Source organism: Capricornis sumatraensis, chromosome 8 (assembly GCF_032405125.1).
Source record: "Capricornis sumatraensis isolate serow.1 chromosome 8, serow.2, whole genome shotgun sequence".
Taxonomy (NCBI): Eukaryota; Metazoa; Chordata; class Mammalia; order Artiodactyla; family Bovidae; genus Capricornis; species Capricornis sumatraensis.
Genome location: NC_091076.1, coordinates 100,852,941 through 100,866,180, shown reverse-complemented (window position 1 = coordinate 100,866,180; position 13,240 = coordinate 100,852,941). Strand labels below are relative to the sequence as shown.

The 13,240-nt window shown below is 45.3% G+C and overlaps 1 protein-coding gene across 2 annotated transcripts in view; it reads right to left on the bottom strand.

Moving 5' to 3' along the window:
• Positions 1-13,240, bottom strand: part of NPLOC4 (NPL4 homolog, ubiquitin recognition factor) — a 52,172-nt gene that overhangs the window by 33,252 nt on the left and 5,680 nt on the right. For both annotated transcript variants that reach the window (XM_068976879.1, XM_068976878.1), the window contains exons 3-5: positions 9,048-9,160; positions 1,958-2,134; positions 442-490 (exon numbers count right to left, since the gene is read on the bottom strand). In XM_068976879.1, coding sequence (XP_068832980.1) covers positions 442-490; positions 1,958-2,134; positions 9,048-9,160 — 339 coding nt within the window. The remainder of the gene's footprint in view (positions 1-441; positions 491-1,957; positions 2,135-9,047; positions 9,161-13,240) is intronic.

The window sequence follows — 13,240 nt, the reverse complement described above, 5'->3', positions numbered from 1 at the left end:
GGAGCCTCATGAAGAAAATCAGGTTGGTCTTCCTGCCGTAAATTCAGTGTTAACCAGTCACAAGTCAGCATTATTACGGTAACTCTCAATCTCACCAGGACAAATCAGTAGAGACGTGAGATGCAGAGCAAAGTAAATCAAAACGATGATGAACACAAAAACCGCCAGGCCCAGCTTTGTGTCAGGTTTTAAAAGGACTGTCCAGGGAACCCAGTGTAAATGCTGCCCCTTTATCACAGCAATACCCTGTTCCAGCTGTTCATAATCCACCCAGAAGGTCACTCCCATAAATAAAGGCTCATCCTCTCAGTGCAGCCTGCACTAGGGGGAATACGAGGCCCAGGGCAATAAATAGATAAGTTCTTTGAACCACTCCAACCCAGCCCAGGGACCCAGAGGTGTGGAGACGGCCCTGGGAACTCCCTCTGCGTGGACTCTCACCTCGAGAGGAACGCAGTGCACACACTTCCCCAGAGGCCCGTGCCGGCACCTAGAGCACAGGGAAGAGAAACGCACAGTGTCAGCACGTGCTCTTCTGCCTCCCTGCATGCTGATGCTCACAATGCACGTCATACCTAATGAAATGCTGCCCCACCCACGTGAAATTATCTGAAATGGTACATGGTGAAGAGCTTCTAACAGTTTAATATTTTGGTGTGTATTAAAACTATTGACCTGTGCATCAAACCTGTGATTCCATGGATATTAACTGCTTAAAATGACACAAACTAAAAAGAAAAGTGAATGAAGTTAAAGTCAATTTAAATAAAAATGTTAGGTAAAGACTAAGAAAGTTGGTATGTGGATGTGGCAAAAACCCTGAAAATGGTACATAAATAGCTCAAGTGTGGAAAACACCCACTCTGCATGCACATTTTGGAAAAAAGGATGAAAGGATCACTTGGCTCTGTGGGTTTCAGTCTGCAGAGAGTAGGACAGTGGGGGTGTGGGAGGGTGGCGAGGCTGCTGACGGGTGCAGTCACAGCACTGTCCACACGGGCCGAGCTCTCACATGCACCTCGCTCTGTATTTCAGAGCAAAAACTGCCTGGACCTCCCAACAGGCAGGCTCTTCCAGGTAATGCACACGGAGGCACGTGAACTCTGAAAAAGATTTCTAACGAGGCCTCACAAACACTGATCAGGGTGGGAGCAACCCTGGGTCCCTGGGAGGAATGCAAATGGGGGCGGAGAGCTAACTGATGGCCACAGCCACAGAGTGGTTCCATGCCAACTTCATCTCAGCACTCTCTGGGGCCCTCTTATCGGAGACATACAAGTTCCTAATGCAGCATGCTGAATTCCAACATCTCAATGCCATGCTTGCAGAGTGATGCAGTTACACACTCCACTGCAGAGACAACTTTCACTCAGTTTTACATCAGAGCGTGAACTCAGATGTTTCTAACTAGTCTCCTTAAAAAGCACAGCCAAAAATCTAAAATAAACAAACGTACACAAGCATAAGCACTTTATACAATCCTCAATGAAAAGTGAACATTCCGAAGGGAGCAGCACCTTTAGCAAATGAAATATTTCCTAGAAGAACGGAAAGAGCGCGCTGAGTATGGGAGGTTGAGCGTCGTCCATGAGAATTAAACCAGACGATGTGAATGAGGACCTGTGCCGGCAGGTGCTGAGGTCCCACCCCCTCCATCCCGTCACACTCGCTAAAGCCCACTCTGCACGTGCATCCAGGTATTTCAGGGGCACATCACAGAGAGGACTTGGTTTAAGGCTCCTCCCTTCTTTCAAATCTCTTAGTTCTCACCACTGAAAACGTTTAAAATACATGTGGAACACAGTTTGAGATTCAAACAATGAAAAAAACCTCACAGTTATAACTTAAGTGAGATGCAAGTTGAAAATAGATGGTCAAACTCGAAACTTACATTTCTTCATCAGGACACATTACAGACATTTCACTTGACTGACCCTGTGGCCCCGAGGGCACTTACAGCTGCGGATCGCGGCTCCTGTAGATCTTCCCATCCTGCCTGCTGAGGTACTGGTCAATCTCATCTTCCACCACATTGGGAGCACCACAGGCCTTCAACCCCTGAGGGGCTGACGTCTCCATCTCAGATGACGGTCCCGCAAGGTTCGAGGGAAACAGGAACAACAGATCTCCATGCCTGTTCAAATAACAAATGTTAAGTTGAGGCTATCTTCTTTTCTCCACAACCTGAGCTGCACAGAAGATCAACTCACCTGAAAACCTCTGATGCCTGCGAACAGCCAACACCAACCACCCCAACAGCCTAGACAGCAAGGCTTCCAATTTTAAGAGAGTAGAGTGCTCCTTTCCTGTCTCCTCTGTGCCTGTTCACCTTATCAAGGCCAGCAGCAGGCTCTCTGGACTGAAACATAACTTCCTTACAACCAGACTGCAGGATCTATGCTCCACAGGCACAGACACACCTAGTTCCACACAGAAGACGCACGACCTCAGCAGACACTGGGGCAGCACAGCCTCTACCCTCGTCCTCCTCCTCTGCTTGGCGCCCACTTCCCCTCATTCCTTCCACGGCCCTCTCTTTAGCTCCCTCATTTACCTCCCTGGGGCATCTTCCTTTCACTTCTCTCTTTACATCCACACGTGTCCCTAACATGCATGTCACTAATGTACAACCCTGAGATGATTAGACACACACTTTCTGCATTTGCTGTTCCCACACAAGCCCTCCAAAAATGGTCTGCATCTAGTCAATGTTCCGCGGTGAAGCCACCCCACAGTACGCTTTGCTGCTCCCGCATGACAGGCAAGGCTCTTGAGAGACCTGCCACCACCATGCCACCAAGAGATGGCACAGTCTCCCGGCCGCAGGGCAGATTTCCCAGAGAAGGTACATTAGACTTTAGGAGTTTTATTTGTTCTTAAAGCTGCTGATGTACTGCTTTCTACAATAGTTCAGTTCAGTCGCTCAGTCGTGTCCGACTCTTTGCGACCCCATGAATCGAAGCACGCCAGGCCTCCCTGTCCAGCACCATCTCCTGGAGTTCACTCAAACTCACACCCATTGAGTCAGTAATGCCATCCAGCCATCTCATCCTCTGTCGTCCCCTTTTCCTCCTGCCCCCAATCCCTCCCAGCATCAGGGTCTTTTCCAATGAGTCAACTCTTTGCATGAGGTGGCCAAAGTACTGGAATTTCAGCTTTAGCATCATTCCTTCCAAAGAACACCCAGGACTGATCTCCTTCAGAATGGACCGGTTGGATCTCCTTGCAGTCCAAGGGACTCTCAAGAGTCTTCTCCAACACCACAGTTCAAAAGCATCAATTCTTCGGCGCTCAGCTTTCTTCACAGTCCAACTCTCACAGCCATACATGACCACTGGAGAAACTATAGCCTTGACTAGTCGGACCTTTGTTGGCAAAGTAATGTCTCTGCATTTCAATATGCTATCTAGGTTGGTCATAACTTTCCTTCCAAGGAGTAAGCGTCTTTTAATTTCATGGCTGCAGTCACCATCTGCAGTGATTTTGGAGCCCCCAAAAATAAAGTCTGACACTGTTTCCACTGTTTCTCCATCTATTTCCCATGAAGTGATGGGACCAGATGCCATGATCTTTGTTTTCTGAATGTTGAGCTTTAAGCCAACTTTTTCACTCTCCTCTTTCACTTTCATCAAGAGGCTTTTTAGTTCCTCTTCACTTTCTGCTATAAGGGTGGTGTCATCTGCATATCTGAGGTTATTGATATTTCTCCCGGCAATCTTGATTCCAGCTTGTGCTTCTTCCAGCCCAGCGTTTCTCATGATGTACTCTGCATATAAGTTAAATAAGCAGGGTGACAATATACAGCCTTGACGCACTCCTTTTCCTATTTGGAACCAGTCTGTTGTTCCATGTCCAGTTCTAACTGTTGCTTCCTGACCTGCATACAGCTTTCTCAAGAGGCAGGTCAGGTGGTCTGGTATTCCCATCTCTTCCAGAATTTTCCACAGTTTATTGTGATCCACATAGTCAAAGGCTTTGGCACAGTCAATAAAGCAGAAATAGATGTTTTTCTGGAACTCTCTTGCTTTTTTGATGATCCAGCAGATGTTGCAATTTGATCTCTGGTTCCTCTGCCTTTTCTAAATCCAGCTTGAACATCTGGAAGTTCACGGTTCACGTCTTGCTGAAGCCTGGCTTGGAGAATTTTGAGCATTACTTTACTAGCATGTGAGATGAGTGGAACCGTGCGGTAATTTGAGCATTCTTTGGCATTCCCTTTCTTTGGAATTGGAATGAAAACTGACCTTTTCCAGTCCTGTGGCCACTGCTGAGTTGTCCAAATTTGCTGGCATATTGAGTGCAGCACTTTCACAGCATCATCTTTCAGGATTTGAAATAGCTCAACTGGAATTCCATCACCTCCATTAGCTTTGTTTGTAGTGATGCTTTCTAAGGCCCACTTGGCTTCACATTCCAGGATGTCTGGCTCTAGGTGAATAATCATACCATCGTGATTATCTTGGTCATGAAGATCTTTTTTGTACAGTTCTTCTGTATATTCTTGCCACCTCTTCTTAATATCTTCTGTTTCTGTTAGGTCTATACCATTTCTGTCCCTTATCGAGCCCATCTTTGTATGAAATGTTCCCTTGGTATCTCTAATTTTCTTGAAGAGATCTCTAGTCTTCCCATTCTGTTGTTTTCCTGTCTCTTTGCATTGATCACTGAGGAAGGCTTTCTTATCTCTTCTTGGTATTCTTTGGAACTCTGCATTCAGATGCTTTTATCTTTCCCTTTCTCCTTTGCTTTTCGCTTCTCTTCTTTTCACAGCTATCTGTAAGGCCTCCCCAGACAGCCATTCTGCTTTTTTGCATTTCTTTTCCATGGGGATGGTCTTGATCCCTGTCTCCTGTACAATGTCACGAACCTCAGTCCATAGTTCATCAGGCACTCTATCTATCAGATCTAGTCCCTTAAATCTATTTCTCACTTCCACTGTATAATCATCAGGGATTTGATTTAGGTCGTACCTGAATGGTCTAGTGGTTTTCCCTACTTTCTTCAATTTAAGTCTGAATTTAGTAATAAGGAGCTCATGATCTGAGCCACAGTCAGCTTCCAGTCTTGTTTTTGCTGTCTGTATAGAGCTTCTCTATCTTTGGCTGCAAAGAATATAATCAATCTGATTTTGGTGTTGACCATCTGGTGATGTCCACTTGTAGAGTCTTCTCTTGTGTTGTTGAAAGAGGGTAGTTGCTATGACCAGTGCGTTCTCTTGGCAAAATTCTATTAGCCTTTGCCCTGCTTCATTCCGTGAGCTATCCCACGCCCAAGGTCATGGGTGGCGGCCAAGAGCAACCCCACGTCCAAGGAGCTTTACTGGAGCAGCCGTGAAGAGATACTCCACGTCCAAGGTAAGAGAAACCCAAGTAAGACGGTAGGTGTTGCAAGAGGGCATCAGAGGGCAGACACATTGAAACCATAATCACAGAAAACTAGTCAATCTAATCACACTAGGACCACAGCCTTGTCTAACTCAATGAAACTAAGCCGTGCTCTGTGGGGCCACCCGAGACAGGCGGGTTATGGTAGAGAGGTCTGACAGAACATGGTCCACTGGAGAAGGGAATGGCAAACCACTTCAGTATTCTTGCCTTGAGAACCCCATGAACAGTATGAAAAGACTTTCTACAAAGGCTGCCATGATTCACAATGCAAAGGGCAATATTTGGTTTTTGATCATTTTCAACATGAAGAGCGTCCTTTCCCCATCAGACCCACTGCAGACTTCAGCAGAGCTTGACTGCCCACCTACCACCATGCCTGAGGCCAGTGAACAGTCCCACCTGGGAGCACTGCGGGTCCTGAGACAATCAGCCAACCCGTCTGGGAGGAAGAGCTGTAGCACCACCACTGGGTTAAGTATTTCCTTGCTCTCAACAAGAGGCACGTGCAGAAAGCAAGACTGGAAGCACAGCCTGCAGCCTCCAACCAACCAACAAAGAGAACAGGCACCTAAGCCAGGATGGGGAGGCTGGGCTGCAGCTCTTCAACGGGTCTGCTTGGCCCTCTTTTTCCTCTCACAATTTAGGGTGATAAGACTGCCAACTTGTAATTGAAGATGTCTATGTCTAACAGCAAATGAGATATTCCTAAACATCCTCCAGGTTCAGGATACTTGGTTCAACTATCCATCAGTTTTAACAAACACACTCTAAAAGGCATTGTGGAGCTCTAAAGAAGGGAACTCTCAAGGGTCCAAAAACCCAGAGCAGCTCAAATAAGACTAGTGAGGGAACCTATGGCCAGCTCATGATGGGAACCTTGAAGTTGGCTTATAGTCGTTTTCTGGGCGACAGAGGTGAGGCCTTGAGCCTGCCTGCCCAAAGCGAGTTGCTGAGCCCAAAATGCCACACAGAGCCAAATGTCTGAAGATGTCTCAACAGTTGGGAAAAAACCTACCAGCTGACAAAACAGACCAAGGAGAAATCCCATCTGCCTCCATCCACTACGCTGTAGGCAAAACTGTCTGAGAGTCTGAAACCAAAGGCCTGCTCTTGCAAGCATCCAGGGTACAATTAGGGATGCTACCTGGTTCAAGAAACCAAAGACAGAAATTAACTTGAGTGCTGAGCCCACAACGCCCCCTTGTGCTTACAGAAACAAATGCTTCTCAGTAAGTAAGACTCTCTGTGACCCCATGGATTGCAGCCCACCAGGCTACTCTGTCCACCAGATTTTCCAGGCAAGGATACTGGAGTGGGTTGCCATTTCCTTCAGTAGGAAAGCCAACAACCCCAGATCCTTCAGGGTCCCTAAGACTAAGTTTGGCCAAATATAAGCTCTCAAGAAAAGGTCACCAAATGTACAAGAGAAACAAACCACCAGAACCAAGAAAGGGCAGGAAACAATCAAGAGATTTAGACAGCCAAAGACTTCAGGTGTGGGATTCAAGACAAAGAATATGTACTTATGAAGGAAATGTCAGCTGGAAATGGAATGAAGAATTATGAGCAATAAGAGGCTATCTGCAATAACCAGGGCCTCCAAGAGTGGGCAGAGGGGCCACAGACTTAGCAGTTCTTCCCAAATCCCCTGCTTAGAACAGGCTAGACAACACCAGCAATAGTGCAATAGGATCCTCACAAACCCTAAATACACTCACGCAAGACAGACTCCAGACACCTCAGGACCTGAGAGGGAAGCACCAGGTGTGTGACAGGCCAAGGCAGAACCCCAAGGAACCCAGGAGTCTTCACTGGAAGCCTGGGGGCCAGCGTGAGAGCAGAGCAGGAGCCGGGAAGAAGCCCCTGTGAGCATATGAGCTAACAGCCAGGGCTGAAAAAAATCAAATAGGAAAAAGTAAAAAATGTAATCAACTGAAATAATAGAGAGGTATTATTTAAAGAGATAATGGGGAAGAATTCTCTAGACCTCACCTGCAGATACAGAAAATACATTTTACATCAGGTAGATGTAACATAGCAACTAACAAACCATCGAGTCCACACCTGGACAGATCAAACAGAAACCACAGGACCCCAAGACCAACAGAAGATCTTGAAAGCAGCCAGAGGGGGAAAAAAGGAACCTACAAATGAATAAGAGAATTAGAACAGCCAACTGAACTGTGAAAATGGCAACAAAGGCAGTGGAGTGAGACTCGCAAGGAACTCTGGGTGACCGACTCTTACAGACGTGGTCAGGTAACTCTTGAGCAGGGACAGGACGTGGTTCTCATGCTGCTCAGCAAGCATCACAATTATCACTGAAAAGACGCGCTCTAGGATCACCCAGAAAGACACGCTCTCCAAGTGTGACCGCACCGCAGGTGGACAGCTTTGCCTAAAGGGTACTTCATTCTGCAGTCCCCCTTTCCTGGCATCCAGCTGTCAGAATAGTTCTGAGACACATAGCTGCCACTTCCACAGTGCTTGTCCCGTGTAGGAACCAGACAACCATGTGGCAGAGGCACAAGCCCCCCACCCCCCAACAGACAAGGGTGGAGGGGCCCAGTGAGACTGGGTGACTATTCAGGCACACAGCCAGGAGTAGTGGGTGTGAGTCCAAACCCAGTAACACCCACAAGAAGTGATTCTCAAGATGTGGAAACCCTTTGCAAGCTGGGAGGAAAGTCGGCCCACAATCACTGGAAACGAATATACACAAGACAAGACTTCACATCATCACAGCAGCAGGCAATGAGCAGGTGCTAAACAAGTATCCGATGAAGAACAAATAAATTCATGTTAAAATTGCATTTTTCCCCCTAAGATATACTAATTGTGAACCTAAAATGGACCACACAGATTGCCAAGACGGCCTATTATTCTGACTGGTAAAAGGCACACAGTCAAGTACCAACAAAGCCCAGCCCAACCCTCAGCAGTGGTCACAGCAGCCAGGCTACCTGTACCCCAAATAGGAGAATTCCCTGCCCGCTACCTAAGGACAGCAAAAGACCTGAAGGGTTCTACTCACTAATCCATGAGCAGGTGTGCCCACACAGCTCAGACAGGGGTGAGCAAGGCTTTTCCATGAAGGGCCAGACAGTAAAATATTTTTGGCTTTGCAGACCCGACAGCCTCTGTCACAATCACTCAGCCCTGCCCTTGCAGCATGAAAACATAGAAATGAATGGATGTGGTTGTGCTCCCATAAAACTAAAAAAACAGAAGAGGTCTCTGCACTCAAGAAACTTCTTCTGACATTACCCATCAATTCTAAGGCATTCCAGGGGTCTTGCCAGCAAGAAATACAACACAGACCTACCAAGCAGGTCTCAAGCCAGAACTACACACAGAGTTACATTCAAGGTCCTTCTCTGCAGTGAAGCAGCTGAGTGTGCAGCTGCACACACACTATAACTCCTCCTCTGTGAAGCATACCCCTGAATTCTGCAAGTCACACAGATCGGCTCGACAGTAACTGTAGATTCGGCATGGCTGCCAAACACCTGGCGAGGAGCACGGTCACCTGCACTTTGGTCCGCGTTCAAGACCGTAATCACAGTAGCAGAAGGAAATGGGAGAACTCAGTGACTTCAGGTGGGTAACTAGTGCCAGCATGCCCTCCCCACTCCCCATCTTCTCCCCTCGGGCACTCACTTGATCTTCAGCAGGTTGAGGGATTTGTTAGATGACGCTGTTATTTCTCCAGTCTTGTTTCTATTGATGTAAACTGAGAAGCCATTATTTTGGAAGCCAAACTCCTTTGCGACCTAAAACAAGCCCCAAACAACAGAGATTTAATAAAATATTTAAGGGAATTCCCTGATGGTCCAGTGGTTAGGACTCTGAGCTTTCAGGGTTAAGGACCTGGGTCCAATACCGGGTTGGGGAACTAAAACCTCACAAGTCACACAGCACAGCAAATAACATACCAAAATATTTAAGTCTCACTACTCTGACCACATATATACATCAGACATTCCTAGTGAGTTTAGAAACTGCTCCTCGCTAAACAAATACCTCTTGTTATTTTGCTTTCTTATGAGGAAACTCAAGTCTGGGGCCAAGACATGGAGCTCAACTCTTAGTGTCATCTGAGACAGGGAATTTTGGCAGAGAAACAGAAATTATAAAATATAATCAAATGGAAATTCTACAACTGAAATAGAAAATTCACTGGATGGGCTTATCATCAGAAGGGAAATGACAAAAACAAAACAACAAAAAAAAGTCAATTGAAGATGGGTTAATAGAGATTACAATCTACAGATACAAATTTGAAAGAATGAACAGAGCCTTAGGGAACCTCCAGAGCAATAGCAAATGATCCTCCAGAGAAAAGACTAAGGCTAGGACTGAAAAATATTTGAAGAAAGAATGGCCAAAACCCTCAAATTTGATGAAAAACATACGAGTAACAAATCCAGGAAGTTCAGCAAAACCAAAATAGGATAAATAAAGAAAAAACTATGTCTGGGCACACTGTCATCACACCGCTAAAAACCAAAGATCAATGGAGAACAGAAGACAATGGAACAACATCTTTAAAGTGCTGAGGCAGGAATAAAAATCTGTCAACTCAGAATTCTCCATCTGGAGACAATACCCTTCAAATACAAGGGCAAAATGAAAACATTCTCAAGTTGACAAGACCCAAGGGCACCTGTTGCCCAGAGCCTCCACCACAATAAATGCCAGAGGATGTTCTTCAGGCTGAACACCAGATAGAAACTCAGAAGCAGAGGACACACAAAGGTAAGTACTCCAAATCACACAACAGGCAATCATCACAGAATCGCCATGAGAATCCTGAGAGAGCAACAGTGCTGGTCAGGAACAGGACCAGGTACTTTCTTGACAGTCCAGGGGTTAAGATTCCATGCTCCCAACGCAGAGGGCATGGGTTCAATTCCTGGTCAGGGCCTAAGATCCCACATGCTGCGCAGTGTGGCCAAAGACAAAGAAACAGACAAGACTAAAGACTTTGACCTTTTTCTGAAAGCGATAAACTGAAATTAACAAATTGTGGCATTTTATCTGTTCTGCAAAACCATAGTTTTTCTCTAGACAGAGCACTGCAAGCTATTGCCAAGAATAAGAAAGAAGTCTTACACCAGGAACATTGTTCCTGTGTGAGTTAGGATAGCACCCCTGGGATGTAAGGCAATCTCTGAAGTGGTGCAGGGTATCGTGTGGGCAGCCCTGTGGGCAGAGGGAAATCCCTATGACCACATGACTGAGAACTGTGCTTTCTATCAGGACCAAGAGCAGCAGTATTTTCAAATACAACAGTCAGCAACATTACTTCACACATGCTGAATCCCACTTTGGGGAGATGCAGAAATATATATACTAGGTTCTGTATGGTGCTCCTGTGAAAATAACTGCTTCTGCCAACTCTGAATCCTTTATCTAAAGATACAGAAATCGAACACAAGACATCAAGCATAAAAAAAAAAAAAAAAACCTTAGCAGTCTTACAACAGCACAGCTAAAATCTTAAAAACTGGGACTTTGCTGTCAGTCCAGTGATTAAGACTCTGCCTTCCAATGCAAAGGGCACAAGTCCCCAGAAGAAGAACTAAGATCCCACATGCCACACAGTGCAGCCAGGAAAAAAAGCTTAAAAACTTCATTTCAAACCTGAGATAATCTTGATGTGTGACTACTGTAATAAAACCAGAAACATGGTACTGTGTAAGATGAATACAAATGTTTATAATGGAAAATAACAAAAAAGAATACATGGCATGATTTAAGTTCAGAAATAGCCAAAACTAAAATTTAGGGTTTAGAAATGCATAGAGGTGGTAAAACACAGAAAAGTGGGGAAGCAGCTCCCATCAGGTCAGGAGAGGAGTGACAGGCTGAGAAGTGGGAAGGCTGACCAATGGTTCCTGGAGGCTGCCACTGCCCCAACCCAGACCTGGGTATTTGCTTCACCATCAGTCTTTTTGACTGTTCACATTTTTCAAGCATCTCTTGGCAGGTACTTTAATTCACAGGTTAAAAAAATGTATAATATTTTTTTATACATTTATCAGCAGCAGTCACTTGCTGCTAAGAGGTCGGTTAAGAAAGGACTGAGGGAAATTTCCTGACAACCCAGAAGTTAGGATTCTGCGTTTTCATGGCTGAGGGTGCACATCTGATCCCTCACTGGGGAACTAAGATCCCAGAAGCCACAAGGTGCAGCCAACAAAAAGGACAGAGGTAGGATCTGGGGTGACTCAGTGAGGGCCCTTTCAGCGAAGTGACAGCAGCAGAAGCAAACCCTGGGATCCTGGAGATGAGGAAGGATGCTGCCAAGCAGGACAGCCAGAAGAGCCTGTCCTGGAGGGGTCGCGGTCTAGTGATTCACAGAGAAGGAATTCTTCAGGGAGAAGCATTAGGTGGCCTCAAAAGATCCGGTAACTCAAGATTCTATGAGAGATTTTCATTGCAAGATGTCTTATTACACTTACAAAACCAATTTCCTTAGAGAGCATAATGCCACACATTAAATCAGGATCAAGGGTATCAAGTGTGGGGATGGGAAGTTGGAGCCAACAAAGTTCAGTGGTTAACATACTTTTCAGGCAAGTTTGTGAGGCGACAGGAAGGCCGTTTCAAAGCCCACTTACAGGGCACAAATGCACAGCCAAATTATTAATTATCAAAAATCAGTATGAGTCCACTCATATGACACACCTGGAGAGACAGAACGTAGGGTGGTTACCAGAGCTGAAGGGGAGGCGGGGAGAAAAGTTTGTGTTTAATGGGAACAGAGTTTCAGTGTGGGAAGATGAAGAAATTCTGGAGATGGATGGTGGTGATGGCTGTATAACACCATGAATGTACTTAATGCTACTATACACTTAAACATGGTTTGCATGGCAAATTTTATGTTATTTTTCTTATCACAGTTAAAAAAAAAAAAAGATACAAATCTACATTTGTTGCCATAGAGTCATGTCCATAACCTATTGTGAAGTGAAAAAAGGTTACAAATGATCACAAGGTGAGCTGTGAATTTCTCTAGAATGGGTGCATCTTACTTCTTCTGCCTGCAGGGCAGGAGGATTGACCTACGGGTCACTGCCTGGACTCATGTAACTTGTCACCCAGACAGCTAAACAACCATCACCCCTCAACATTGCCATCAAACAATCCATTCAATGATCAATCAAGGAAGAAACAGGGATCTTGGTTCTTGAGCCTTGTCGGTAAGGTGGAGAGCATCCAAGCACCAGCACCGGAAACACAGGCGTTGGTGGCTGGCTCACTGATCTTCCTGACAGGGCAGATAGTGACCCCTTCAATAAGACATAACATGGTCACTTGAGTCAAAAAATGGTTCAGGAAGGTTGGACTCTGAATGTGAGGTCACAAGGAGAGCCTATCCAATTAATTCCAGGTGGATTTTCCTCTTTATGAATCCATGATACATGATTAAAATACATTATTTCCAAATCAGTCTTTAAAAAGCACTTTACATATAAATTAAAATGCAGGCAGGCCAGTTTTTTTTTTATTTTTTGTACTAAGTTGTTTCAGTCATGTCCAACTCTTTGCAACCCTACAGACTGTAGCCCACCAGGCTCCTGATAAGATTCTCCAGGCAAGAGTATCAGAGCAGGTTGCCAATTCCTTCTCCATTTTTTTCTTTAGTGATCCATAAATGTTTCTCCTTAACCTCAGATTTGAAATACAGCAGTAGTATAGTGCGCTCCTATTTTGGTGAAAGTACATGTACATGCATATACAGGAATGTGTGTGCACATATGCCTGCACATGTGTACACATAAAGACATGCTATAGTAACAGTTATCTCTGGCTAGTAAAATTGTGAGTTATTCTTACTGCTTCTT